Below are 27,120 nucleotides of genomic sequence, written 5' to 3'. Positions count from 1 at the left end.
TGAGATTTTTAATAGGATTTGATAGTTTAACATATTTCAGTTTGGAAATGTTTTTATTTCTACATATACAAGTTTGTTTATATTCACAAATAAATCATCTTATGGTTGCGAGAAATATTCAAATAAAATTCACATAATATAACTGTACAACTTTTTTGTTACATTTTGGGAATACCTTGCCTACGTTTTTTTACCAATGTAGGCCAGATACACCACTGACTGGCTCCAAGGCAATAGTATATAAGAGAGGTCCCGGTGAGAAGTCTATCACTACCAACGACATGGAGGTTGGGGAAAAAACTGTGGTGCAGTTTGATGTGAGATTTTGTTTTTAGTATTTTTGCGGTCATTGTGTTGATTTTAATCATTGGGTTAGGGTTATATTCAAAATTTCTTTGTACATTAAACTAGTTCCTATATCCATATATAATTGTTCTCAGTATTGAAAACTAACTTCACCATTTTTTTTGAAGAAAGTACACTTGAAATGTATGCCATGTGTGAATATCATCCAGACCAGCAGCAGAAGACCAGTTATAATCTGTAATGGAATTGGCGCCTTTTCCTGTTGCCATTTTATGATAAGATTTAGTAACTGATGTATGAGATTGCTACTTGTCACATATTTGACATTGCACACATTTAATTTCCAGTTCACTAAACAACATTCTGATATTTTCAGATAAATGTTGGTTGTTCCATCCATTCCTACCACAAACACCCAGTGTACCTTCAGTATTCAAAGGATGGAGGACTGTCCTGGTTACTAGTGGTGCCACCTTGTAAGGGGGATGCTTGTGCCCACTCAAGTATAGATGGCACTGTATTCTATAGTGGAACCAGCAAGAAATGGAGGAGAATTATAGTGCCTTTGGCAGGATTGAAAATTTGTGGGTAGGTAGAAATAAAGGAGTGGTGATATTCTATCTATTAGTCACAGAGACAGCATAAGTTGAATTGTGAAAATGATATATCATGATGGTTTAATGTTTGTGATATAAAAGAGAATATAAAGATACAGTATCATAGATATCAGTACTGCAGTTTACTGTTTTTGCATTGCGGGTTTATTTTCTTAAAAATGAAGGATTCATAGTGTGTAAAAATATACATTTAGGCTGCTATCCCCAAAATGTTATTATGTATTTTCATTAAGTTAAGCTGTTTGTGAGTGATGTCTTTCAAAAATATTCCAGGACTGCACGTTTCCGTTGGTATCAAGGGTATTTTGGTGAACGAGAATTTACCCCGGAGTGGAGCCTGGACAATGTCTACATAGGGAATAGCTGTAGAGATCACTGCAGTGGACATGGCACCTGTGTCGCTGGAGTTTTGTGTCAGTGCGATGATACATATGATGGAAGCGGCTGTGAAACCGCGAAGGGGAACCCTAAGTACCTGAAGGATGATTTCAATGGTAAACATGGCAGGGTCTGTTTGTGGAAAGGACTAACTTAAGGTTTTTCGAACATAGTTGGTCAAGAGATATAATTTTGAGTGAGAATGTTTTGAGACTAATTTATTTTTGTCAAAAAATGATGCTTGTTTATCACATTGTATTAAAGTTAAGGTTTTTTAAAGAAAATTAAAGAAATAAAATTCTAATATCTATGTTGTGATATTTTCTTGTAGCTTAGTTTAATTCCTCTTCTAATTTTTCTTCATCTGCAACTTAAAGTGTTCATTCATTGTTTTCTTCTAATTGAGAAAATAATTTTGTTCATTCTTTTAGATGCAGCCATCTCAGACAGGAAGTGGGTGTTACACAGTGGGGGCGAGTTGACCAAGAAGTGTGGTCAGTTGGTCACAGGGAATGCCTTCCACACCACCAGCTCAGGGGTCAGAGGACTGGTCAGCAGGGACCTTGACCTTACTCAGGCCAGGTAGTGTTGAACAATGTGTTGTGCACTACCTTATATTTGTATGTGTGTACATGTTTGTGCATGTATGTGCATATGAGGGCATGTAAGAATATTGATGTTTGTACATGTCAAGATATCAAGAAACAAATCTTCCAAGGCAGGTTAGTATTACCTTTGGAAAAATGACATTCATATTAGAAAAACCACCAAAATAAGCATAAATTTTAAAGTATTTTATGATGAGTATTTACTGTGTCCCATAAATTCCAGTGTTGTCCAGTTTACAATAAAACGTGGCTGCAGCCCTGTGACCTCTGACCCCACGACACAGCCAGTGCTCCTGCAGTATTCCACCAATGGCGGGATATCATGGACCACGATGGAAGCATTCTCGTTCAATGGCACATCCAAGATGGCGGAGTATGTCGCGTTACCATGGCCAGAGGAAGCCAGAGAGAAGGCTGTCAGAGTGAGATGGTGGCAGCCCAGTTCTGATGGAACTTACAGGGATGAATGGGCTCTTGATGATGTAAAGATGAGATACCTTACTAAATTAATGATAACTATATAAATAATAAGCTTTTTGTCGGGAGAAAAAAACAGATTTTGTTTAGAAGTAAAAATAGTAAAGATAAATTTTCTCTAAGGAGACTAAATTTTTTTTTATATCAGTTATTGTGTGACACATCATTTCAACCTTTCATAAAATGCCTTTGAACATATCACAATGTCCTTGGATAGAGGGTTAAAAAAACATGGTAAAAAACTTGTTTCAGTAATTAAAAAATGCCTTCTTCACCATCATTACACAAGGGGCAATAAAAAATTTATTTCATCATATTATTTATTTTATTAATATTTTAAAGAAAGAATGAACTTTCATATCATTTTATTCAGGATATTTATCAATAAAGATATAGAAGATGTCTTCCATGTTTGCTTAATTATAAATAACAACAGGCCTTATAACACTACTACTTTAACAAATGATGCACTTGTATTTTTATCTTTTATTGTTTTTAATTGTAATCATCATGACATTTGATAGGTTTTTATTTTATTTATTTATTTGCTTTCTCAGATATTTATTGGTGGTAACATTATGGGGGAGGTGGCCCTACAGGATGACTTTGTTGCCGTGAAAGACACACATTGGTTGACACTTGCCGGTGGACAACTGCAGACAGGTGTATGTCACCCTGGAAAATATGCCTTACAGTTTTCAGGTAGATGGTCAGTGGTGTTACACTAAATTTAGTATATGACTTTAAATTTTGATTTGTTTTTGTAATTTTTGTATGAAAATGAATATATTCTTTATTTTGAGTTTTGTGATGTTTTAATGCTGGTATATTTCTGTCAGGGAGTTGGTTGATTTTAATTATTTAATAATTTTATATCAATTAAGTTACTTGAAATTGAAGTTTATAGCAAGGGTTTATCTAAATTTGGAAACAATACTTTGTTTTCTAGGTAATTTAACAGATGCACTTTAGATTTCTGTAATTTCTGACATTATACAATAATTATAGACTTTAGCTGAGGTCAGTTAGCTGTTTTGCAGACCTCAGAAAAGTGATATCAGTGAGTTATTAATATATATTGTTTCACTGGCAGATCCAAGAATTAGCTGGAGGTTGTTGAACAATGACAAAAATTTTCCTCACTCTGCAAATATAAAATAGTAGACAAGGGCAATTTATATGATATGCAGGGCACATAGATGAATATATTGCTTAGATTTGTCTTGTTTGCTTGTTTTCCTTTAGGGGGAGGGGAGAAAGGGGTGCTACTTCCAAAACTTGGGGGAGTGTATGACCCACTAAGCCCCCTCACTGAACGCAATGTTGAATTTGAATTTAACTTTGCAAATGACAAGAAACATCACATTATAATTAGTTTAAATTTTGCTATTTTCTAGGTGAAGGTACACCGCGGTTTGCAGTCACTTCTGATATTGTCGTCAGAGAGAACACATTTGTACAGTTTGAACTTGCCATGGGCTGTAACAAGATGGACAAATGTTACGGTAAGAGTTTTGCACCAATTAACTATAACTTTAACACTTGTTACAAGTATACATTAAACAGGTAGTGCTAAAGGGACTATGAAATATAATGCCCAGTGAAGGGAAATAAGACACTGAATCAGATGTGTTAATCATTAATATTATTACTATATATATCAAACTTAATATAAAGATTTAAAAAATGAACCATTATGTTGCTTGATGAAATTCTTCTTTCCCTTATTATTATTATTATTATTATTATTATTATTATTATTATTATTATAAAGCACTGTTTTACACCAGGGATCCATTTAGAGTATTCTCTGGACATGGGGAAAACTTGGTCACTGGTGGCCAGTCACTGCCTACCGTCCAGTGTGGACTGTGTGTCCTTCCACACTGATACCACATTCCCGTCAGATGTGTTCTTTAACTGGAAGAGGGTGATCTTACCACTGCCTTACTACACTAGGTGAGCGACAGATAATAAATCATTGTGCTGCTTCATATTTCTTTTCCTCCCTTTTGGTACAATAAAAAATTATCATTATCATGTTTTCTCAACTGACATGATGTTTAATTGAAAAAGAAGGGTCTGATGTCTGACAGTAACTTATGTTTGAAAAGGTTTGGACTGTTTTCTCTTTCCAAACCTTTGTTTCCTAGTCCATGTTATGTGACCTTCTATTATAGAGAAAAGGTCTTATTGTCTATTCATTACTTCATCAGGTGAAGTTTAACATATGTCGCTCAGTAATTGCTTTTTATCCCCTTTGTTTGTCATCTTTGGAAAATAAATCGACCTGAGCATTGATTTTTTCTGACACACAACTTGTCAGGAGGCGTAACGATTATAGCAAAGATGTACTAGATTGACAGAAGTAGTAAAACTAAAACTGTATCATAATCATCATCATCATTATTATATTATCTTTCACCCTTTGGGTGGAACAGCAGCAGCCTCAGCAACATGCTCAAGTCAAGAGTCCAAGTATTTTGTTTATTTGCACATAACATTTTTCATGGGGTTCCAGTTTAGGTGTCCAAAATATAAGTATTGTAATAATTTGAAGTTCATCATACTGGAAACTGATAACAATTTTCTCAGGTGACTACACGGATGTTCCCCGCTGTGTGTGATCAGGTTTATGGCTGTGTAGGCCCGAAGTGAGCATAACTAATATATATCTAAAATGTTCAGCAGTGGGTATAAATGAATGAATAAGAATGATTTGTTACTGTAAGGAATACAATCCTGTTTATCCTATGTTTTGGCCCAAGGTGACTGTACTATAGAAGGGCAGATGGAGGCCTTCTTCTGGGTCTTTGGGAAGACAGTCAGAATTTTCAGGTTCACATTGATGGGCATCTAATTTTTTATGTCAGAAGATGGTCAAAAATAAATAGCGAATGCACAGGGATAATTTGGAAGACTGTCAGAAAATATCTCTGGATTTGACCCTGCTATATTATCATACTTCTAAGTATACAGCTAGCAAACCTCCTGGGCTATGTAATGTTATTTTTAGGCCCCTAGAGAGGATTGATATATTGTATAGCAGTTCTGTTGAAATAATATGCTTTCTTGTTATTTTAATCTGTAATTTGATTGGAATGATTGCCAAGAATTGTTATTGATTTAGAGGACAATTCTCAATTTTTGTTCCTGAAGTTATCTTTTTAAGTTGTGAGGTGAATATGAATCTGAAGATTGGGTTGTATTTCCTTGTCATGTGTTACTTAGTGCAGTACATAGCTTACAAAAGGAAAATGTTGCAGAATAGGAAAGTTTGGCGTAGTCAAACGACATTTTATGGCGACAACAATCTCCAGAGCTTAGTTACGCACATGTGCATTCTGCACATGCCCAATTGTGCCCTAGAGGGGTAATCTCCATTGAGGCACATCGATTGAGGGCAAGCTCTCTGAGGTATAGGTGTAGCTCTCTCTCTCTCTCTCTTTCTGAGCACGTGTGTTGGACAGGGGAGCAGCTAACATGCTTTTGTTTCCTTCAAAAATGAAAAAGCAATAACATATTTATAGATAAATCAACTGTTACTCATTTCTAGATAAACATTTTAATAGAGACGTATGTGAATATATATATATATTTTTAATACGTATGTTCGTACTAATAGTGAAAATAAGTGGCCAAAGGAATTTGGCCTCTTCTATCTTCAATAAGTGTAATACTTTTTTTCATCAACAATAACAAATATCACAAAGGGTAGTGAATAAAGATATAATTTTGATTATATTTGCTGAAGTGTTGAAATTGAAATGAGCAAACATTTTTAGATACCAAGCAGAACATAAAATACATTAACAGTTTTTTTAGAACTTTTATTTGCTAATTTTATACCCGTCCTATATTTCATTTGTTAATTAGTTACTCTTTATCATTTCAGCTATCATATGCAATACTGAATATTGTTCCTATATATTTTGGTATTCTTTTCAAGTCTGGATAATAATTCTTACATTAATCTGAAACTTTCACTAGCACCAGCGTAAATCTGAATAGTCTGAATAATCTGTTGTTGATTAGCTGACAAGATACATGCTTTGGTGCTTTCAAAAACTAGCAGGATGCACAAAAATGGGTAAATATATTTTAAAGCCATAATACCTCAAAAGTGCAAGGCAAAGCAATACCAGTGATTTCCATTAAAAATTGAAAATAGAAAGAACTGTTCTTTATTTTCTTAAGCCAAAGTGATATCAGATAGATCTAGAGTAATTGCATTAAATTTTAAACATTGGTGTGAGTCTAGGAACAGATAACCTTCCGTTTAATAACAGATAATTCTTTTCTACATATCTGCTTATAATTACAATTCTTTGTATCCCAGACACCATGTTGTGTAGAGTCCTTTTTCCAACTGCTGTGTATGAACTTAAGATATCAGAGATACCAATATCTAGCATAAGAACAGGAGGTTATTTACTGCATGTAGGGGACATTTTCAGCAGGTAAATTGTATATAGCTTTGGTTTGGAGCAATGAGAGTGTCTATGCACAGTTTGACTTTTTTCTTCAAGTTGTCCCTAACACAATGTGAAGAGCAGTGTCACTTTAAGATCATGGTAACATGACACCATAAAAGATGATTGGGTAAAATCACAAGTTCTTTGCACCTTTGACAATTATAAATAGCCAAAAAAAAAAAAAAAAAAAAAAAAAAAAACTTGCAGCAACATGGTGCCTAAGGACATTTGAAATCTTTTTAATTAAAATCTAAATACTTATCGTCAGATTATGAGACAAAGAAAGGAAATTCTGAATGTTATTTTGAAGTTCAGCATTGTATGAATCTTTGATCTGAATAAATAATGAGATAGTTCTTCACAGCTGTTAGCATCTTGCCCCACAGTTTTATCATTTCATATTTGATTTACTTAGAGCACACAATACAGGTGAGTTCTCTCCCTTCTTTGTACTCAGGACAAGGGAGGGCATAACCACAATCAACTTCAACTGTACAGAAAAGAGAACCAAATTTTTGGGCTGCACTTGCTGCAACAACTTCAGGGGCCTCATCAAGGCAGATATATTGGCTTTTTCCATTGCTATAATAGCTTGAAACCAGGTAACCATGATATTCTGGTGTCCACCCGGCAGGACACGTCTTCCAGGCTGGAATCATAACATGACTGGTGCGGCCTTGGGTGTAACAAACAGCACATGGGGCATCGTGGTACTTGAAATTCTCGCCTCCTGCATTGGTCTTCAGGAATGGGTCATTGCTGTAAGCCCCCATTTCATATTCAGTGCCATATATATACGATCCACTTTGGAGGCCATTTTGATAATGGCCCCATTGTGGGACTTTAGGTAGGCACAGGTAGTTGCTTCCTCCTCCTGAATGTGAATAATACGCACTAGCTGCATACCCTGTAAAAAGAACATGCATAAGTTGCTGCATGTTGAAGACTCTTTCAAAAATGAAATGTTGAACAGTGGATCAAAATATGTAGGGGGACTGAAAACTCAACTGTTCACTTTGGCACTGAACACTGTGGCCACTATACATTTCAAGAATGTACTGACCCAGCAAACTACTGTGTACAGATGTCTTAGAATGACCTGGTGTTGTGGTAATCTCTATATTGCCAAACAGATTCACATTGTTCATAGAACAAACCAGAAGCTTATAAGACCAAACAGAGTTCAGATTTGTTTTGAACACAACTAACCAAATATTCACCCTTAGTAACTCATAAACCCATCTGTAAATGTTTAATCTACCCCTTTAAAGGAGAACCGAATCAATAACATAATGACATGAGCTGTGAATATCCTTCAAGACACATGCACTCATGCACACACGCATGCACACACACACACACACACACACACACACACACACACACGGCAATGCTGCATGTAATACCTTCATATAGGAGTTGAGAAGAGGAACTGCAGTTAGTTCTCCCCCATCTTGTGTACACAGATCCATGGCCAGCTGCTTTATGTTGCAAATCTGTAAACACAAACAATGGTCGAGTTGGTAAAAAAAAGAGATTTTTCCCAAGGACATTAAATGTGTTTGTCACCTTCATCAAAGGGCATCAATTACATGACTGCCTTGTTAATTTACATACTTCTAGAGCTTGGACATTGCTGACTCAGTCATGTTATCAAGTGCCTTTCAGGAAGGATAGAAGCAGCACTGAAACATTTGTCTCGCAAGCAAGCAAAGATGATTTACCTAGATCTATAATAAGTTGTTTGATTCTGTCATCTGTCACGGCAGGACCAGGGGGACCAGCAGGACCAGGGGGACCCTGGGGAAGATAAAAAAGGTGATTTTTGTAAGGAAACTATATGTGAGGCATGACTTTTCACTCTTACTTGAAGGGCCACATTTAGGAATTAGTCATGTCATCAAGATTCTTTGATTTTTATCAGTCATATTTTGAAGGCATCTAGGCCATCCTAAATATAAGTTATAAATAGATATTTAAGTTGAATTAAAGTCTAGGAAAACAATCTGTCTGCATGACCTGGCTTCCCTTGCTTCCATTTTGATTTGAAGCATCTCTCCCATCTCTTCCAGGTTTTCCGTCTCTTCCAGGTTTTCCATCCCTCCCATCTCTGCCTGGAAGCCCTCTGCATGCCCGGGGACAAGTTTGGGCTATAATAATGAAATTATTAGGGTAAACATTCATGAAAAGAGGAAATTTTCTGTATTATTAACTGTTATTGTACCACCAGCGTTAGCGCTGGCGGTACACATGGTTTTAGTCCCGTCCGGATCGTTCCGCCGGCTCCGCCGGCTCCTGCGGCTCCGCCGGACAGCTACCGTTACCGCTTTTCCTCCTAGACGGTAAGGGCCCCCGTACCCATCTCTTGGATTTAGGTCACCTATAATCTCAACTCGTTCCACGTAAAATTTGGGCTTTGTTGGTATTTGGGTCTAGGTGTGGCACTCATTGCAATGCACCCTTGTCTAAAAATGGCAAAATTAAATGCTAATTATCTACCCTACGGATGGAATTATGGGAAAAATTTCTACAGACGGCTTTCCAAAAGTCATATGTGTAGATTTCAAATATGCCCTTGGATTTGACCTTTGACCTTTATTTCAAGGTCAAACGGGCCAAAATTTTCAAAAAAATTAATTTTTTTACGAAAAAAAAATTATTTGCCCTGTTATTCAGACACCACACAGACTTAACCAATAATATTATTGGAAGTTGTTACCCTTCAGGTCATCTTTCATCTCCGTGAATTTGGGGTCAATCGGTGCATTTTCACAGGAGTAGCGGCCATAAGATACCGAAACTGAAAACTGTCTCTAATTCGGGAACCGTTAACGCTAGAGACCCATTCTTTTTTGCATTTTGTAGAGCATGTAAAGCCCAACACTGCAAGTGGTCTCCATTTTTTTGTATTCCATACGGTTTGCGAGTTACGCTATATCAAAAAGTACATATTGGTGGTGAAAGCAAAATGTGCAGTACGGTAATGGATAATAAATTTTGAACTCCAGAAAAAAAATATATATAAGGCTTGGCAAAGCAGACAACTTGTGGTCAAAAATGACATTATTTCATCAAATTTGAACTTCTGGAACTTCAGAACACCTCCCATTTCAAGAATTTTGACCAAAATGACCTTTTCTTTATTTTAATTAATTTTTTCTGTAGGAAATTTATGGCACATTATGGTAACTCCAAAATTATAACATTTAGTCCCTTATATCTCCAAAACTGGCAGAGATAGGTCCATAGTTACTATTGAAGTTGAATAGGAAGTCATATACTGGCAATCTAAATGTGACCTTAAAATTGACCTTTGGCCTACTTTTCACCATGAACTGAACTTTGCGAATCTTGCTTCCCTTTTATCTCCAAAACTGGCAGAGATAGGTCCATAGTTAATATTTAACTTGAATAGGAAGTCATATACTGGCAATTTACTGTGACCTTGAAATTGACCTTTGACCTACCTTACGATGAATTCACTTTGATTGTACCATTTTAAGTTATATATATTTTTTGCATATTTTGAAAATTCTTGTTGATTGCATTTTTACAGCTTGTCAAGCACAAGACTGGTGGCTGTGTCCCTTACTTTGTGTATGTGGGGGTCTATACGAATGTGCTTGCTCCAGCTGGTGGTACAATATTCGGAGGCGGTATCGCCTCTCTGATCCTCTAGTTGAGTAGGTTCATGCATGGAGTTCCATTGTAAAAATCTTTTTTATCTCTCTCCCTCTCTCTCTCTCTCTCTCAGTATTATGTGTAAACAGTTCACATATTTATTATAATAAAATTAAGTAGTGCAAGGCTGTAGGAATACAAAAAGGAATATGTAGTTACTATTTGTGCATGGCTTACGTAATTTCATCTTATATACCACATATACAGTGTATTACTAAATAAAATATTGTTCTGTGAATTTATGCAAACGTCTTATGGGAGCAATATGGACAGTTATTTTTACTTTGGTTAAATGACAGTTTTTAACACTTCAGTCCTTCTCAGGGGAGTAATTTAGAGGTTTTTTTCTGTAAAGGATACTTATTGGAATCCTATTTAAATAAAAATAATTTTATTATCTTAGTTACTTAGAGTAACATCAAATGACCCCCTCCCTCTACCTTTCACCTGTCTTGATGAATTAAATGGTCACTGAAGTTACTAGTAATTAGACTCCATCCTCGTTTAACTCGGATTTGTCATGTTTAATATCCAGTCTAGATATTCAAGCAAAGAACTCAAAGACAGGTTGGTGGGGAATCAGATGATTTCTTAAGCCCATACTGGGATTATGATATATTCTGAGTGGTTCCTATTCTAATGCCTTTTTACAGACACATAGCACACATAGATATGGCACAATAAATATAGCCTTCATCTGCATTTGTTGTGGCCATCATCATTGTGCTCTTTCAGAAAAAACACTATAGTAAGTGAAAAATCATTTGAATGATTTTCTTAAAACTTACGGAACTGATGAATATACGTAATGTTCTGGTCAGGTTAATAGATAAAAATGCTCCGGCCATTTTATAAAAAGTTATGTTGTTTTTTATTTTTTTTACAGCATATATTTTACCATGTTCAATACAGACAACACATTTAAAGGAAAAGTGATAGGCCTATTGTCTTCAAACTTACAGAAGTGGTCAATATTACTGAAATAGAGGTTGAATTCCAAAGTCAGCTTGACCATACCAATTCTTCAAAAGTTATGCTAGCCTGTTGTTTTTTTCTCTCTTTTTTCAGCATATTTTGTTAAATATCTCCAAACTGAAGGAATTATAGGAAAATTACTGTGGAGGTAAGCCTAAAATTGATGTGGAGATTTTGAATATGAGCTTAGATTTGACTTTTGACCTATACTTCAAGGTCAATTGGTCCAAAATTTTGTAAAAAATTACTTATCTGCAGTTGAATATTTGTTTGTACTAATTTACTTTGATATAATGGTTAGAAGTTACACTTGGGATCTTCTTTTAACATCCTGAGTCAGTGCATTTTCATGGGAGAAGCAGCCATTAGTTGCTGAACTAAAAACTCTCTTTAATTCTAAAAGATATATATACCTCAGTGCAACACTGAAGGTGGTGTTGTTTTTCCATATGATAAAGTATTTGCACATTTCCAAAAACTAATGCTCAGTGATAAACATTTTTGAAATAAGATGTGGATTATTTGAAGGGGGGGGGGGGGGGGTGTCTGTGAATGTGAAGCCAACCCCCCCACCCCCCACCCACCCACCCACCTTCCTTAATTACAGCTCTATTCATGCTCAGCTTTTGCCTTCTTGGAACATATCAGATGGCAAAATATGTTTGAGTTTTCCTATGTTGTAGTGAGTGGTGACCTCCAAATATGTTTAATGCAATAGCTTAAGTTAAAAACAAGTGTCCATAGATACGTAAACTTTCCTAGGCACATGCGCAGTAAGATCTGATCAGGTGTGGGTTCCAGTATGTTATCCAAATTAAGCAAAATCCAGCACACTTGCAGGATTTTGAGAAACCCATTCACAAAAATTCTCATGAGTTCAGCCTACTGCAATTATTCGTATTTATTGGGACCTAATCAGATAAATCGCTGTACTGTGAATGGGGTATAATAAAGTGTCAAAAATGAAAAACTCAGTACAGTTTGTTAGTTTCAATCCCTATGTTCAGAATCTCAAAATGAAGCAAGAGGGCATTTAAAATGTTTTATTGACATTTTTCCTACCTTTCCTATCTTAAGTTTTAATTGAACATTTAAAAATGAAAGTGAATTGGTTATTGTGTATTGTGTATTATGTAACAAGTGTTTAAAAGGAAAATAACACCTTTCAGTAACTGTGTGTATATTGGCTTTTAATGTGTGATTTTGAATTTCCATGATCCTGAAGACTTTTGCTAGTCACATTTTCTAGATAACTGTATTAGCTGAAGTGCATAAATTAAAAGCTGTGAAGTATTATATACCATTGCATTGAAATGCTCTAAAAAGAAAAGCTTATTACGTATTATTTCGTAACTTACAGGAATAATTGACATACAGCTCAAATTGCTTGAATGGATTATTTTTCTGTCTTGTTGTCTGTACATTTGACAGCTTTGGTGCCCTGTTATCATTTCCAGCTTGGAAGCTCAAAAAGTAACTTTTAAAAGCATGCTACATGATGCGTGACCTACATGACATATGAAACCAATAGACAGTGTAAACAGTGATGTCTTACTGCTGCAGACACATTCAAACGGAGCAAGAGAAAAATTATTTCATATAACAGGCTGAGTTAGTTACACCTTATCTAAAAAAATTCACCTGTCAGACATTCCATTATTTGCAATCATGGGGAAAGTTAACACGTTTCAATAAGGGAAATGTAATGTGACCTGTTTTCAATATGCCAGAGTACAAAGTCTGCAGTAAAATAGACTTCATGTACAATTTATCAGATATATTCGGTGTATATTCTTGTGTAATGTGATAAATATAAACCCTATTAGCCTTATGGGCTCTGTTGTGTGCATTCAGCTAACTTTTTATGGTTTGACGAGATCATCTATAAAGAGAATGAACATAAGTAGCCCCAGAATGGATCCTTGGGGCACTTCACAGGTGATGGGTATTGGGTCAGAAACTTACACGTCTGCTTTTTCAAATTCATAAAAAGAATACAGTATCTGAAATGTAGACTTAGATTTAAAAGAAGGTGAATGGTAGATTACTTACCATTTTGATCCTGCAGAGTCCCTATTTTAAATGCCTTGCCATTGTCATCATTCATTGGTAACAACATATTTGAATCTTTGCCTTCATTAGCATCTTTATTAGGAGCCTGACGAAGAAAGTCCTGCAAGTGATTTGAAGGTTGTAATCTAAGCACTGACAATAATAATAATAGTAATAATAATAATAATTATTATTATTATTATTATTATTATTATTTATTTATTTGAGTCATCCTTGTAATTAATTACCAGGCTATTTAGTTGTCAATCTCTAAAAGTGCATCCGTATCGACTGTGTAGCTGATATAATTATTAAGCATACCCCTTGATGTGAAAAGGCCTAAAATATTACCTGAAGCTGTTGATTTTGTGCTTCCAGTTTTCTGTTCTCATCCCTGTTCCTCACATTCTGTATTTCTTTGTCTTGTCTCTGTTGCCTTTTTTCCATGTGTGTCAAATTCGATCCATCAGCTTGGTTATTTGGTCCACCAGTTTGGCCAAATCATAGTCTTTTACACTTTTTGTTTTGACCTGTGTCCATGCCAATACTAATATAAGAATGATTACAATGCTTCCTTTATGGGACATCTTTTTTCACCAAAAGAGATTCTTATAATGGTCCGGAGCAGTGTTGCCACCTTCTTTGTACTAGACGACTGTAAGAATGGAGAAAATAAATCTCATTATATGCTGACAGTTTGAATTTTCGATTCTCTGTAATTAGATATCATTTGTAATTTTCTGTTGTGTTATCTTTAGATGGCTTGATCATATGTTGCATCTCTTTTAGTTACACCCTCTCATCTTTAGTTTACTTTTTATGTACAGACACAGATGTGTCTGTACATATAGCCATCATCTGCGTCTGTCGGCGCCGTCGGCGCCGTTGTCGCCGTTGTCGCCGTGCACTTTTACATTTTACCTTTTGACTTGAAACTTGCAGAACTGATGAATATTCATAATACGCAGGTCAAGTTCGAAAATCAGCATGATCGGGTCACTTTTAGGGAATTTATGCTGTTTTTTCACTTTTTTCAGCATATATGCAGCACCGATAACACGATAAGTGGAAAACCATTTTACCTTTTGCCTTGAAACTTACAGAACTGATGAATATTCATAATACGCAGGTCAAGTTCAAAAATCAGCATGATCGGGTCACTTTTAGGGAATTTATGCTGTTTTTTCACTTTTTTCAGCATATGTGCAGCACCGATAACACGATAAGTGGAAAACCATTTTACTTTTTGACTTGAAACTTACAGAACTGATGAATATTCATAATACGCAGGTCAAGTTCGAAAATCAGCATGATTGGGCCATTTTTAGGGAATTTATGCTGTTTTTTCACTATTTTCATTATAAATACAACACTGATAACACAATATAAGAAAAACGGATGGGCCAATTGTAATTATACTCACAGGAGTGGTCAATCTTACTAAAACGCAGGTTGAGTTCGAAAATCAGCATAATTGGGCCATTATTTTAGAAGTTATACTGTTTTTCACATTTCCTCAGATTCAATTATTAGGCATGTTAACAGTCTCATTATTTAACTAATAAGATGCCTAAAAGTGTTTGTTTGATATTTCCTGCATCTTTACAACATTGTTAGTTGATTATGTAAAAAACATGGTAAACTTGTTATCATGTATTGTGTGATAAAGTGTCAAAAATGGAAATAAACTCATATCATTGCGGTTTGTCAGATTCAATCATCCACTATATGATAAGGTTATTTAGGTGTAAAGCTGAGGGACTGTGGAAGTATTCTATTCACACATACTTGAATGAAGTCAAAAATTGAAGATGTGCTGGCATGCATTAGGTGTGTGTGAAAGTTATCTTCCAGAGTTTCTCAGCTTTACACCTAAATAACCTTATCATAACTATGTTCAGAATCTCAGAATGGAGGAAATTGGACATTTAACACTGTTCTATTGATACTTTTCCCATCTCATCAATTTTCTTAGTTGGTCATATAAAATGGCAGTAAAATGTTTATTTCGTTTTATGTTAAAAAAGTGTTAAAAATGGAAATAAACCCATTTCAGAACAGTGCTGTCTTGTTTACATTTTGGCATTTTCAAGGAGTGACTTTGAAGTTCCATGGGCCTGAAGACCTTTGCTAGTCACATTTTCTGAATATCTGTGAAACAAATATTTTATAATTAAAAATTAATGGTCATTAAGCTGTTAAACATTATGTAATATTGCATCAAAATTTGAAGAAACCCCTATTTTGGGCACTGCTTCCATGATGACCATTTAAGGAAAATCATGTCACTTACTGTTCTCAAACTTACAGGAAAGAAACATGGGACTAAAATACAGCTTCAGTAGGCAATGCAGTCTGTTTGGTATTTTTATTTATTTATTTATTTTTTTTTTTTTTTTTGGCAGTTAAACAGTTTTTTGTGAAAATTTTATTTTTCACATATTGGCATTTTCAAGGTGTGACTTTAAAGTTCCATGATCTTGAAGACTTTTGCTTGTCACATTTTCTGAATGTCCATGTTACTAATATTTTATTAATAACATTTGATTGTCATTATGCTGTTAACATTATGTAATGTTGCATCAAAATTTGAAGAAACCCTTATTTTGGGCACTGCTCCTATGATGACCATTTAAGGGAAATCATGTCACTTACTGTTCTCAAACTTACAGGAAAGAAACATGGGTCTAACATACAGCTTCAATAGGCAACGCAGTCTGTTTGGTAAATTTTTCTGGCAATTTAACAGTTTTTTGTGAAAATTTAATTTTTCACTTATTTGCATCTTTATTTTCTGTTCTTTGTCTGTACATTTGCCAGCTTTGCTGCCTTGTTTTAATTTATTTATTCCATGAAAGCATCATGATCATGAAATGAATTTTTTTCTGTGATTTAAATAGAGGACGTGCATTTTTGTACTTTTGTCCACACAGATTTATTGCAATTTCTGGACTTCATTGCACAACGTGGACATTTTTTGTTTTCAAGATATAATTCAGACAAGTTTTGAAGGCATATACATACATGACTAAAACAAAAAAAAAACAGAAATTTTGACTCAGTAATTGCTTTTTATCCCCTTTGTTTGTCATCTTTGGAAAATAAATCGACCTGAGCATTGATTTTTTCTGACACACAACTTGTCAGGAGGCGTAACGATTATAGCAAAGATGTACCAGATTGACAGAAGTAGTAAAACTAAAACTGTATCATAATCATCATCATCATTATTATTTTATCTTTCACCCTTTGGGTGGAACAGCAGCAGCCTCAGCAACATGCTTAGATCAAGAGTCCAAGTATTTTGTTTATTTGCACATCACATTGTTCATGGGGTTCCAGTTTAGGTCTCCTAAATATAAGCACTGTAATAATTTGAAGTTCATCATACTGGAAACTTATAGCAGTTTTCTCAAGTGACTACACCCATTTGCCATGCTTTGTGTGATTTTCTAGTTCAGATTCAGGGCTGTGAAGGCCCGAAGTGAGCATAACTAATATACATCTAAAATGTTCAGCAGTGAGTATAAATGAATGAATAAGAATGATTTGGTACTGTAAGGAATACAATCATGTTTATCTTATGTTTTGGCCCTTGGTGACTGTACTATAGTACTATACAGAGGTGGATGGAGGCCTTCTTCTGGGTCTTTCGGAAGACAGTCAGAATTTTCAAGTTCGCATTGACAGGCAGCTAATTTTTTTCTGTCAGAAGACGGTCAAAAATGGAGGACGAATCAACAGAGTTAATTTGGAAAACTGTCAAAAATATCTCTGGATTTGACCCTGCTATATTATCATACTTCGAAGTTTACAGCTAACAAACCTCCTGGGCTATGTAATGTTATTTTTAGGCCCCTAGAGAGGATTGATATATTGCATATCATTTCTGTTGAAATAATATGCTATCTTGTTATTTTAATCCGAAATTGGATTGGAATGATTGCCAAGAATTGCGATTAATTAAGAAGACAATTCTTATTTTTCGATTCCTGGAATTATTTTGTTAAGTTCTGAGCTGAAGATGAATCAGAAGATTGGGTTATATTTCCTTGTCATGTGTTTGGTTCTTACTTAGTGCAGTACATAGCTTACAAAATTAAAATTTTCCAGAATAAGAGGATTGAGGCTGAGCTCTGTGAGGTATAGAATTAGAGATGTCTCCCCTCCCTCTCTCTCTGTCTCTCTCTCTCTGAGTGTGTTAGACAGGGGAGCAGCTAACATGTTTTTGTTTCATTCGAAAATGAAAAAAAAAGCAATAGCATATTTATAGATAAATCAACTGTTACTCGTTTTTAGATAAACATTTAAATAGAGACGTATTTGAATATATATATATATATATATATATATATATATATATATATATATATATATATATATATATATCTGTACTAACAGTTAAAGTAAGTGGCCAAAGGAATTTGGCCTCTTATGTCTTTAATAAGTAATACTTTTTTTATCAACAATAACAAATGACACAAAAGGTAGTGAACAAAAAATTTTTATAGAATTTGCTGATATGTTGTATACAATGATTGAAATGAGCAGATACCAAGCAAAACAAAAAATACATTAACAGTGTATTTTAGGACTCTAATTTTCTAATTTTGTACTTTTATTTCATTTGTTAATCAGTTACTCTGTGTCATTTCAGCTATCATATGCATTACTGAATATTGTTCCTATGTATTTTGGTATTCTTTTCAAGTCTGGATATTAATTCTTACGTTAATCTGAAATTTTCACTGGCACCAGTAAATATGTTTTTTAAGCCAAAATACCTCAAAAGTGCAAGGCAAATTAATCAATACCAGTGATTTCCATTAAAAATTGAAAATAGAAAGAACTGTTTTTTTGTTTATTTTCTTAAGCCAAAGTGATATCAGATAGATCTAGAGGGAGTCACTGTGACTTTCTAAAATTTTATAAGTTGGTGTATCTAGGAACAGATAACCTTCCGTTTAATAACAGATAATTCTATTCTACATTAACCTTCCGTTTAATAACAGATAATTCTATTCTACATATCTGCTTACAATTCTTCATATCCCAGACACCATGTTGTGTAGAGTCCTTTTTCCAACTGCTGCGTATGAACTTAAGATATCAGAGATACCAATATCTAGCATGCAAAGAAGTTTATTTATGCTTTCTTTGTAATTCAAGGAGAGAATGGGGTATAAACGTTAAAAAGGTGGTATGTAGCAGTTATAACAAATTAAACCTGCCAATCAATCCTCAACCCCCTTCCCTATTAAATCTAACAGTTTATTATAAGTTACTGCATGTAGGAGACACTTTCAGCAGGTATAGAGCTTTGGTTTGGAGCAATGAGGGCTCCATGTACCGTTTGACTTTTTACTTCAAGTTGTCCGTGACACTGTGTGCAGAGTAGAGTCACATTAAGATGGCAACTTGACTCCATAAAGATGGCCACTTGACTCCATGATTGGGCAAAGTCACAAATTCCTTGCATCTTTTACAGTCATAAATAGCAAAAAAAGACCTTGCAGTAACATGGTGCCTAAGGAATCTGGCATTCTTGTTGAATCTAAATACTTATCATCAGATTATAAGACAAAGAAAGGAAATTCTGAATATTATTTTGAAGTTCAGCATTGTATGAATCTTTGATCTGAATAAATAATGAGATAGTTCTTCACAGCTGTTAGCAACTTGCTCGATAGTTTTATCATTTCATATTTGATTTACTTAGAGCACACAACACAGGTGACTTCTCTCCCTTCTTTGTACTCAGGACAAGGGAGGGCATAACCACAATCAACTTCAACTGTATAGAAAAGAGCGCCATTTTTATTGCCCTCACCTCCTGCAACCACTTCAGGAGCCTCATCAAGGCAGATATATTCACTTTTTCCATGGTTAGAATGGCTAGAAACTAGGTAACCGTGATATTCCAATGTCCACTTGGCAGGACACGTCTTCCAGGCTGGAATCATGACATGACTGGTGCGGTCTTTGGTGTAGCAAACAGCACACGGGGCATCATGGTCCTTGAAGTTCTCGCCTCCTGCATTGGTCTTTAGGAATGGGTCATTACTGTAACTCCCCATTTCGTATTCAGTGCCATAGATATACGATCCACTTTGGAGGCCATTTTGATAATGGCCCCACTGTGGGACTTTAGGTAGGCACAGGTAGTTGCTTCCTTCTCCTGAATGTGAATAATACGCACTAGCTGCATACCCTGTAAAAAGAACATGCATAAGTTGCTGCATGTTGAAGACTCTTTCAAAAATGAAATGTTGAACAGTGGATCAAAATATGTAGGGGGACTGAAAACTCAACTGTTCACTTTGGCACTGAACACTGTGGCCACTATACATTTCAAGAATGTACTGACCCAGCAAACTACTGTGTACAGATGTCTTAGAATGACCTGGTGTTGTGGTAATCTCTATATTGCCAAACAGATTCACATTGTTCATAGAACAAACCAGAAGCTTATAAGACCAAACAGAGTTCAGATTTGTTTTGAACACAACTAACCAAATATTCACCCTTAGTAACTCATAAACCGATCTGTAAATGTTTAAAGGAGAACCGAATCAATAACATAATGACATGAGCTGTGAATATCCTTCAAGACACATGCACTCATGCACGCACGCATGCACACACACACATATACACACACACACACACACACACACACACACGGCAATGCTGCATGTAATACCTTCATATAGGAGTTGAGAAGAGGAACTGCAGTTAGTTCTCCCCCATCTTGTGTACACAGATCCATGGCCAGCTGCTTTATGTTGCAAATCTGTAAACACAAACAATGGTCGAGTTGGTAAAAAAAAGAGATTTTTCCCAAGGACATTAAATGTGTTTGTCACCTGAAATTTTGCCCCTTCATCAAAGGGCATCAATTACATGACTGCCTTGTTAATTTACATACTTCTAGAGTTTGGACATTGCTGACTCAGTCATGTTATCAAGTGCCTTTCAGGAAGGATAGAAGCAGCACTGAAACATTTGTCTTGCAAGCAAGCAAAGATGATTTACCTAGATCTATAATAAGTTGTTTGATTCTGTCATCTGTCACGGCAGGACCAGGGGGACCAGCAGGACCAGGGGGACCCTGGGGAAGATAAAAAAGGTGATTTTTGTAAGGAAACTATATGTGAGGCATGACTTTTCACTCTTACTTGAAGGGCCACATTTAGGAATTAGTCATGTCATCAAGATTCTTTGATTTTTATCAGTCATATTTTGAAGGCATCTAGGCCATCCTAAATATAAGTTATAAATAGACATTTAAGTTGAATTAAAATCTAGGAAAATAATCTGTCTGCATGACCTGGCTTCCCTTGCTTCCATTTTGATTCGAAGCATCTCTCCCATCTCTTCCAGGTTTTCCGTCTCTTCCAGGTTTTCCATCCCTTCCATCTCTGCCTGGAAGCCCTCTGCATGCCCGGGGACAAGTTTGGGCTATAATAATGAAATTATTAGGGTAAACATTCATGAAAAGAGGACATTTTCTGTACTTTTAACTCTTATTGAGTAGGTTCATGCATGTAGTTCCATTGTAAAAATCTTTTCTCTCTCTCTCTCTCTCTCTCTCTCTCTCTCTCTCTCTCAGTATTATGTATAAACAATTCACATATTTATTATAAGAAAATTAAGTAGTGCAAGGCTGTAGGAATACAAAAAGGGATATGTAGTTACTATTTGTGCATGGCTTACGTAATTTCATCTTATATACCACATATACAGGGTATTACTAAATAAAATATTGTTCTGTGAATATATGCAAATGTCTTATGGGAGCAATATGCACAGCTATTTTTACTTTGGTTAAATGACAGTTTTTAACACTTCAGTCCTTCTCAGGGGAGTAATTTAGAGTTTTTTTTTTCTGTAAAGGACACTGCTTATTGGAATCCTATTTAAATAAAAATGATTTTATTATCTTAGTTACTTAGAGTAACATCAAATGACCCCCTCCCTCTACCTTTCACCTGTCTTGATGAATTAAATGGTCACTAAAGTTACTAGTAATTAGACTCCATCCTCGTTTAACTCGGATTTGTCATGTTTAATATCCAGTCCAGATATTCAAGCAAAGAACTCAAAGACAGGTTGGTGGGGAATCAGATGATTTCTTAAGCCCATACTGGGATTATGATATATTCTGAGTGGTTCCTATTCTAATGCCTTTTTACAGACACATAGCACACATAGATATGGCACAATAAATATAGCCTTCATCTGCATTTGTTGTGGCCATCATCATTGTGCTCTTTCAGAAAAAACACTATAGTAAGTGAAAAATCATTTGAATGATTTTCTTAAAACTTACAGAACTGATGAATATACTGTAGTGTTCACAAATATAATTCCCAGACATGTAAATTAATTTGATTAGAGCCGATTGCTTGTGCACTCGACTCGTTTTATGGCCTTACCTGTAGTTATGTAACTTAAGTGGACGTGTGCAATTTGAATAATTAAAATTAGTATGTACCGCCAAATACTGCAGCACAGAATCCACCTATAGATAAGAAATACGTATAAAAAGATGTCTAGAATTAAGATCAGGGACAGACTGAAGAATACTCGAAGGAGACCGCTTGACGGAGCTATGGGAGACGGCCTAGAGCTTGGAGGCTTCACGTACAGAACATGTAGTTAGAGATCGTCAACCAATAAACCATTAAACTGGTCATTATGTGGACTTGGGTTTTCTTTGCGCGACCTCACGTAAATCTGACACGAACCGTGGAATTTTGAATTGCGTTATCCACTGAGTAAGTCTAAACCGTAATGTCCTATTTCGAGCCCACGCTTGAATTAAGCGTTCTAAATTATATAAGTTTAGGACATTCATCTCATATGTATATGTAAAGGTACATAACAATACGTAATGTTCTGGTCAGGTTAATAGATAAAAATGCTCTGACCATTTTATAAAAAGTTATGTTGTTTTTTATTTTTTTTACAGCATATATTTTACCATGTTCAATACAGACAACACATTTAAAGGAAAAGAGATAGGCCTATTGTCTTCAAACTTACAGAAGTGGTCAATATTACTGAAATAGAGGTTGAATTCCAAAGTCAGCTTGACCATACCAATTCTTCAAAAGTTATGCTAGCCTGTTGTTTTTTTCTCTCTTTTTTCAGCATATTTTGTTAAATATCTCCAAACTGAAGGAATTATAGGAAAATTACTGTGGAGGTAAGCCTTAAATTGATGTGGAGATTTTGAATATGAGCTTAGATTTGACTTTTGACCTATACTTCAAGGTCAATTGGTCCAAAATTTTGTAAAAAATTACTTATCTGCAGTTGAATATTTGTTTGTACTAATTTACTTTGATATAATGGTTAGAAGTTACACTTGGGATCTTCTTTTAACATCCTGAGTCAGTGCATTTTCATGGGAGAAGCAGCCATTAGTTGCTGAACTAAAAACTCTCTTTAATTCTAAAAGATATATATACCTCTTGTTTGTTGAAATTTGTAGAGCTTGTCAAGTGCAACACTGAAGGTGGTGTTGTTTTTCCATATGATAAAGTATTTGCACATTTCCAAAAACTAATGCTCAGTGATAAACATTTTTGAAATAAGATGTGGATTATTTGAAGGGGGGGGGGGGGTGTGTCTGTGAATGTGAAGCCAACCTCCCCCCCCCCCCCCCACCCACCCACCCACCTTCCTTAATTACAGCTCTATTCATGCTCAGCTTTTGCCTTCTTGGAACATATCAGATGGCAAAATATGTTTGAGTTTTCCTATGTTGTAGTGAGTGGTGACCTCCAAATATGTTTAATGCAATAGCTTAAGTTAAAAACAAGTGTCCATAGATACGTAAACTTTCCTAGGCACATGCGCAGTAAGATCTGATCAGGTGTGGGTTCCAGTATGTTATCCAAATCAAGCAAAATCCAGCACACTTGCAGGATTTTGAGAAACCCATTCACAAAAATTCTCATGAGTTCAGCCTACTGCAATTATTCGTATTTATTGGGACCTAATCAGATAAATCGCTGTACTGTGAATGGGGTATAATAAAGTGTCAAAAATGAAAAACTCAGTACAGTTTGTTAGTTTCAGTCCCTATGTTCAGAATCTCAAAATGAAGCAAGAGGGCATTTAAAATGTTTTATTGACATTTTTCCTACCTTTCCTATCTTAAGTTTTAATTGATCATTTAAAAATGAAAGTGAATTGGTTATTGTGTATTATGTAACAAGTGTTTAAAAGGAAAATAACACCTTTCAGTAACTGTGTGTATATTGGCTTTTAATGTGTGATTTTGAATTTCCATGACCCTGAAGACTTTTGCTAGTCACATTTTCTAGATAACTGTATTAGCTGAAGTGCATAAATTAAAAGCTGTGAAGTATTATATACCATTGCATTGAAATGCTCTAAAAAGAAAAGCTTATTACGTATTATTTCGTAACTTACAGGAATAATTGACATACAGCTCAAATTGCTTGAATGGATTATTTTTCTGTCTTGTTGTCTGTACATTTGACAGCTTTGGTGCCCTGTTATCATTTCCAGCTTGGAAGCTCAAAAAGTAACTTTTAAAAGCATGCTACATGATGCGTGACCTACATGACATATGAAACCAATAGACAGTGTAAACAGTGATGTCTTACTGCTGCAGACACATTCAAACGGAGCAAGAGAAAAATTATTTCATATAACAGGCTGAGTTAGTTACACCTTATCTAAAAAAATTCACCTGTCAGACATTCCATTATTTGCAATCATGGGGAAAGTTAACACGTTTCAATAAGGGAAATGTAATGTGACCTGTTTTCAATATGCCAGAGTACAAAGTCTGCAGTAAAATAGACTTCATGTACAATTTATCAGATATATTTGGTGTATATTCTTGTGTAATGTGATAAATATAAACCCTATTAGCCTTATGGGCTCTGTTGTGTGCATTCAGCTAACTTTTTATGGTTTGACGAGATCATCTATAAAGAGAATGAACATAAGTGGCCCCAGAATGGATCCTTGAGGCACTCCACAGGTGATGGGTATTGGGTCAGAAACTTACACGTCTGCTTTTTCAAATTCATAAAAAGAATACAGTATCTGAAATGTAGACTTAGATTTAAAAGAAGGTGAATGGTAGATTACTTACCATTTTGATCCTGCAGAGTCCCTATTTTAAATGCCTTGCCATTGTCATCATTCATTGGTAACAACATATTTGAATCTTTGCCTTCATTAGCATCTTTATTAGGAGCCTTACGAAGAAAGTCCTGAAAGTAATTTGAAGGTTGTAATCTAAGCACTGACAATAATAATAATAACTATTATTATTATTATTATTATTATTATTATTATTTATTTATTTATTTATTTATTTATTTGAGTCATCCTTGTAATTAATTACCAGGCTATTTAGTTGTCATTCTCTAAAAGTGTGTCCGTATCGACTGTGTAGCTGATATAATTATTAAGCATACCCCTTGATGTGAAAAGGCCTAAAATATTACCTGAAGCTGTTGATTTTGTGCTACCAGTTTTCTGTTCTCATCCCTGTTCCTCACATTCTGTATTTCTTTGTCTTGTCTCTGTTGCCTTTTTTCCATGTGTGACATTCGATCCATCAGCTTGGTTATTTGGTCCACCAGTTTGGCCAAATCATAGTCTTTTACACTTTTTGTTTTGACCTGTGTCCATGCCAATACTAATATAAGAATGATTACAATGCTTCCTTTATGGGACATCTTTTTTCACCAAAAGAGATTATTATAATGGTCCGGAGCAGTGTTGCCACTTTCTTTGTACTAGACGACTGTAAGAATGGAGAAAATAAATCTCATTATATGCTGACAGTTTGAATTTTCGATTCTCTGTAATTAGATATCATTTGTAATTTTCTGTTGTGTTATCTTTAGATGGCTTGATCATATGTTGCATCTCTTTTACTTACACCCTCTCATCTTTAGTTTACTTTTTATGTACAGACACAGATGTGTCTGTACATATAGCCATCATCTGCGTCTGTCGGCGCCGTCGGTGCCGTCGTCGCCGTTGTCGCCGTGCACTTTTACCGATAACACGATAAGTGGAAAAACATTTTACCTTTTGACTTGAAACTTGCAGAACTGATGAATATTCATAATACGCAGGTCAAGTTCGAAAATCAGCATGATCGGGTCACTTTTAGGGAATTTATGCTGTTTTTTCACTTTTTTCAGCATATATGCAGCACCGATAACACGATAAGTGGAAAACCATTTTACCTTTTGCCTTGAAACTTACAGAACTGATGAATATTCATAATACGCAGGTCAAATTTCGAAAATCAGCATGATCGGGTCACTTTTAGGGAATTTATGCTGTCTTTTCACTTTTTTCAGCATATATGCAGCACCGATAACACGATAAGTGGAAAACCATTTTACTTTTTGACTTGAAACTTACAGAACTGATGAATATTCATAATACGCAGGTCAAGTTCGAAAATCAGCATGATTGGGCCATTTTTAGGGAATTTATGCTGTTTTTTCACTATTTTCATTATAAATACAACACTGATAACACAATATAAGAAAAACGGATTGGCCAATTGTAATTATACTCACAGGAGTGGTCAATCTTACTAAAACGCAGGTTGAGTTCGAAAATCAGCATAATCGGGCCATTATTTTAGAAGTTATACTGTTTTTCACATTTCCTCAGATTCAATTATTAGGCATGTTAACAGTCTCATTATTTAACTAATAAGATGCCTAAAAGTGTTTGTTTGATATTTCCTGCATCTTTACAACATTGTTAGTTGATTATGTAAAAAAACATGGTGAACTTGTTATCATGTATTGTGTGATAAAGTGTCAAAAATGGAAATAAACTCATATCATTGCAGTTTGTCAGATTCAATCATCCACTATGTTCAGAATCTCAGAATGGAGGAAATTGGACATTTAACACTGTTCTATTGATACTTTTCCCATCTCATCAATTTTCTTAGTTGGTCATATAAAATGGCAGTAAAATGTTTATTTCGTTTTATGTTAAAAAAGTGTTAAAAATGGAAATAAACCCATTTCAGAACAGTGCTGTCTTGTTTACATTTTGGCATTTTCAAGGAGTGACTTTGAAGTTCCATGGGCCTGAAGACCTTTGCTAGTCACATTTTCTGAATATCTGTGAAACAAATATTTTATAATTAAAAATTGATGGTCATTAAGCTGTTAAACATTATGTAATATTGCATCAAAATTTGAAGAAACCCCCATTTTGGGCACTGCTTCCATGATGACCATTTAAGGAAAATCATGTCACTTACTGTTCTCAAACTTACAGGAAAGAAACATGGGACTAAAATACAGCTTCAGTAGGCAATGCAGTCTGTTTGGTATTTTTATTTATTTATTTATTTATTTTATTTTGTATTTATTTTTTTTTTTTTTGGCAGTTAAACAGTTTTTTGTGAAAATTTTATTTTTCACATATTGGCATTTTCAAGGTGTGACTTTAAAGTTCCATGATCTTGAAGACTTTTGCTTGTCACATTTTCTGAATGTCCATGTTACTAATATT

General features: G+C 35.0%; 3 protein-coding genes across 4 annotated transcripts in view; 1 reads left to right on the top strand and 2 right to left on the bottom strand.

The window, feature by feature from the left end:
• LOC106177362 (reelin) overlaps positions 1-27,120 on the top strand; it is an 84,547-nt gene that overhangs the window by 33,019 nt on the left and 24,408 nt on the right. The window contains exons 38-45 of the mRNA XM_087015990.1: positions 203-317; positions 683-894; positions 1,197-1,417; positions 1,733-1,883; positions 2,133-2,391; positions 2,944-3,088; positions 3,784-3,891; positions 4,177-4,345. Of these exons, the coding sequence (XP_086872116.1) occupies positions 203-317; positions 683-894; positions 1,197-1,417; positions 1,733-1,883; positions 2,133-2,391; positions 2,944-3,088; positions 3,784-3,891; positions 4,177-4,345 (1,380 nt within the window). The remainder of the gene's footprint in view (positions 1-202; positions 318-682; positions 895-1,196; positions 1,418-1,732; positions 1,884-2,132; positions 2,392-2,943; positions 3,089-3,783; positions 3,892-4,176; positions 4,346-27,120) is intronic.
• LOC106174797 (uncharacterized) lies at positions 6,200-25,384 on the bottom strand. Of its 2 annotated transcripts, XR_015335332.1 has the most exons (7): positions 25,068-25,384; positions 24,710-24,830; positions 20,900-21,030; positions 20,605-20,680; positions 20,273-20,362; positions 18,527-19,780; positions 6,200-6,658 (listed from the first exon to the last, which is right to left on the bottom strand). XR_015335332.1 is itself a non-coding variant. In XM_087016422.1 (6 exons), exons 1-6 carry the CDS (start codon positions 25,299-25,301, stop codon positions 19,281-19,283), a joined length of 1,152 nt encoding a protein of 383 aa, XP_086872548.1. In that variant the 5' UTR covers positions 25,302-25,384; the 3' UTR covers positions 18,085-19,280. The 2 variants fall into 2 exon arrangements, 1 of the variants encoding a protein (XP_086872548.1); XM_087016422.1 differs by lacking the exon at positions 6,200-6,658 and having other exon boundaries at positions 18,085-19,780.
• Positions 7,040-14,179, bottom strand: LOC147761305 (uncharacterized). The gene is made up of 6 exons (XM_087016424.1): positions 13,921-14,179; positions 13,570-13,690; positions 8,881-9,011; positions 8,586-8,661; positions 8,268-8,357; positions 7,040-7,768 (listed from the first exon to the last, which is right to left on the bottom strand). The coding sequence occupies exons 1-6, from the start codon at positions 14,014-14,016 to the stop codon at positions 7,269-7,271; spliced, it is 1,014 nt and encodes a 337-aa protein (XP_086872550.1). The 5' UTR covers positions 14,017-14,179; the 3' UTR covers positions 7,040-7,268.

This window comes from Lingula anatina, chromosome 6, assembly GCF_051362555.1.
Source record: "Lingula anatina isolate TDL-2025a chromosome 6, LinAna3.0, whole genome shotgun sequence".
Classification (NCBI taxonomy): domain Eukaryota; kingdom Metazoa; phylum Brachiopoda; class Lingulata; order Lingulida; family Lingulidae; genus Lingula; species Lingula anatina.
Note: the sequence above shows the minus strand (reverse complement) of the source record. Positions and strands in the feature narration are given on the sequence as shown.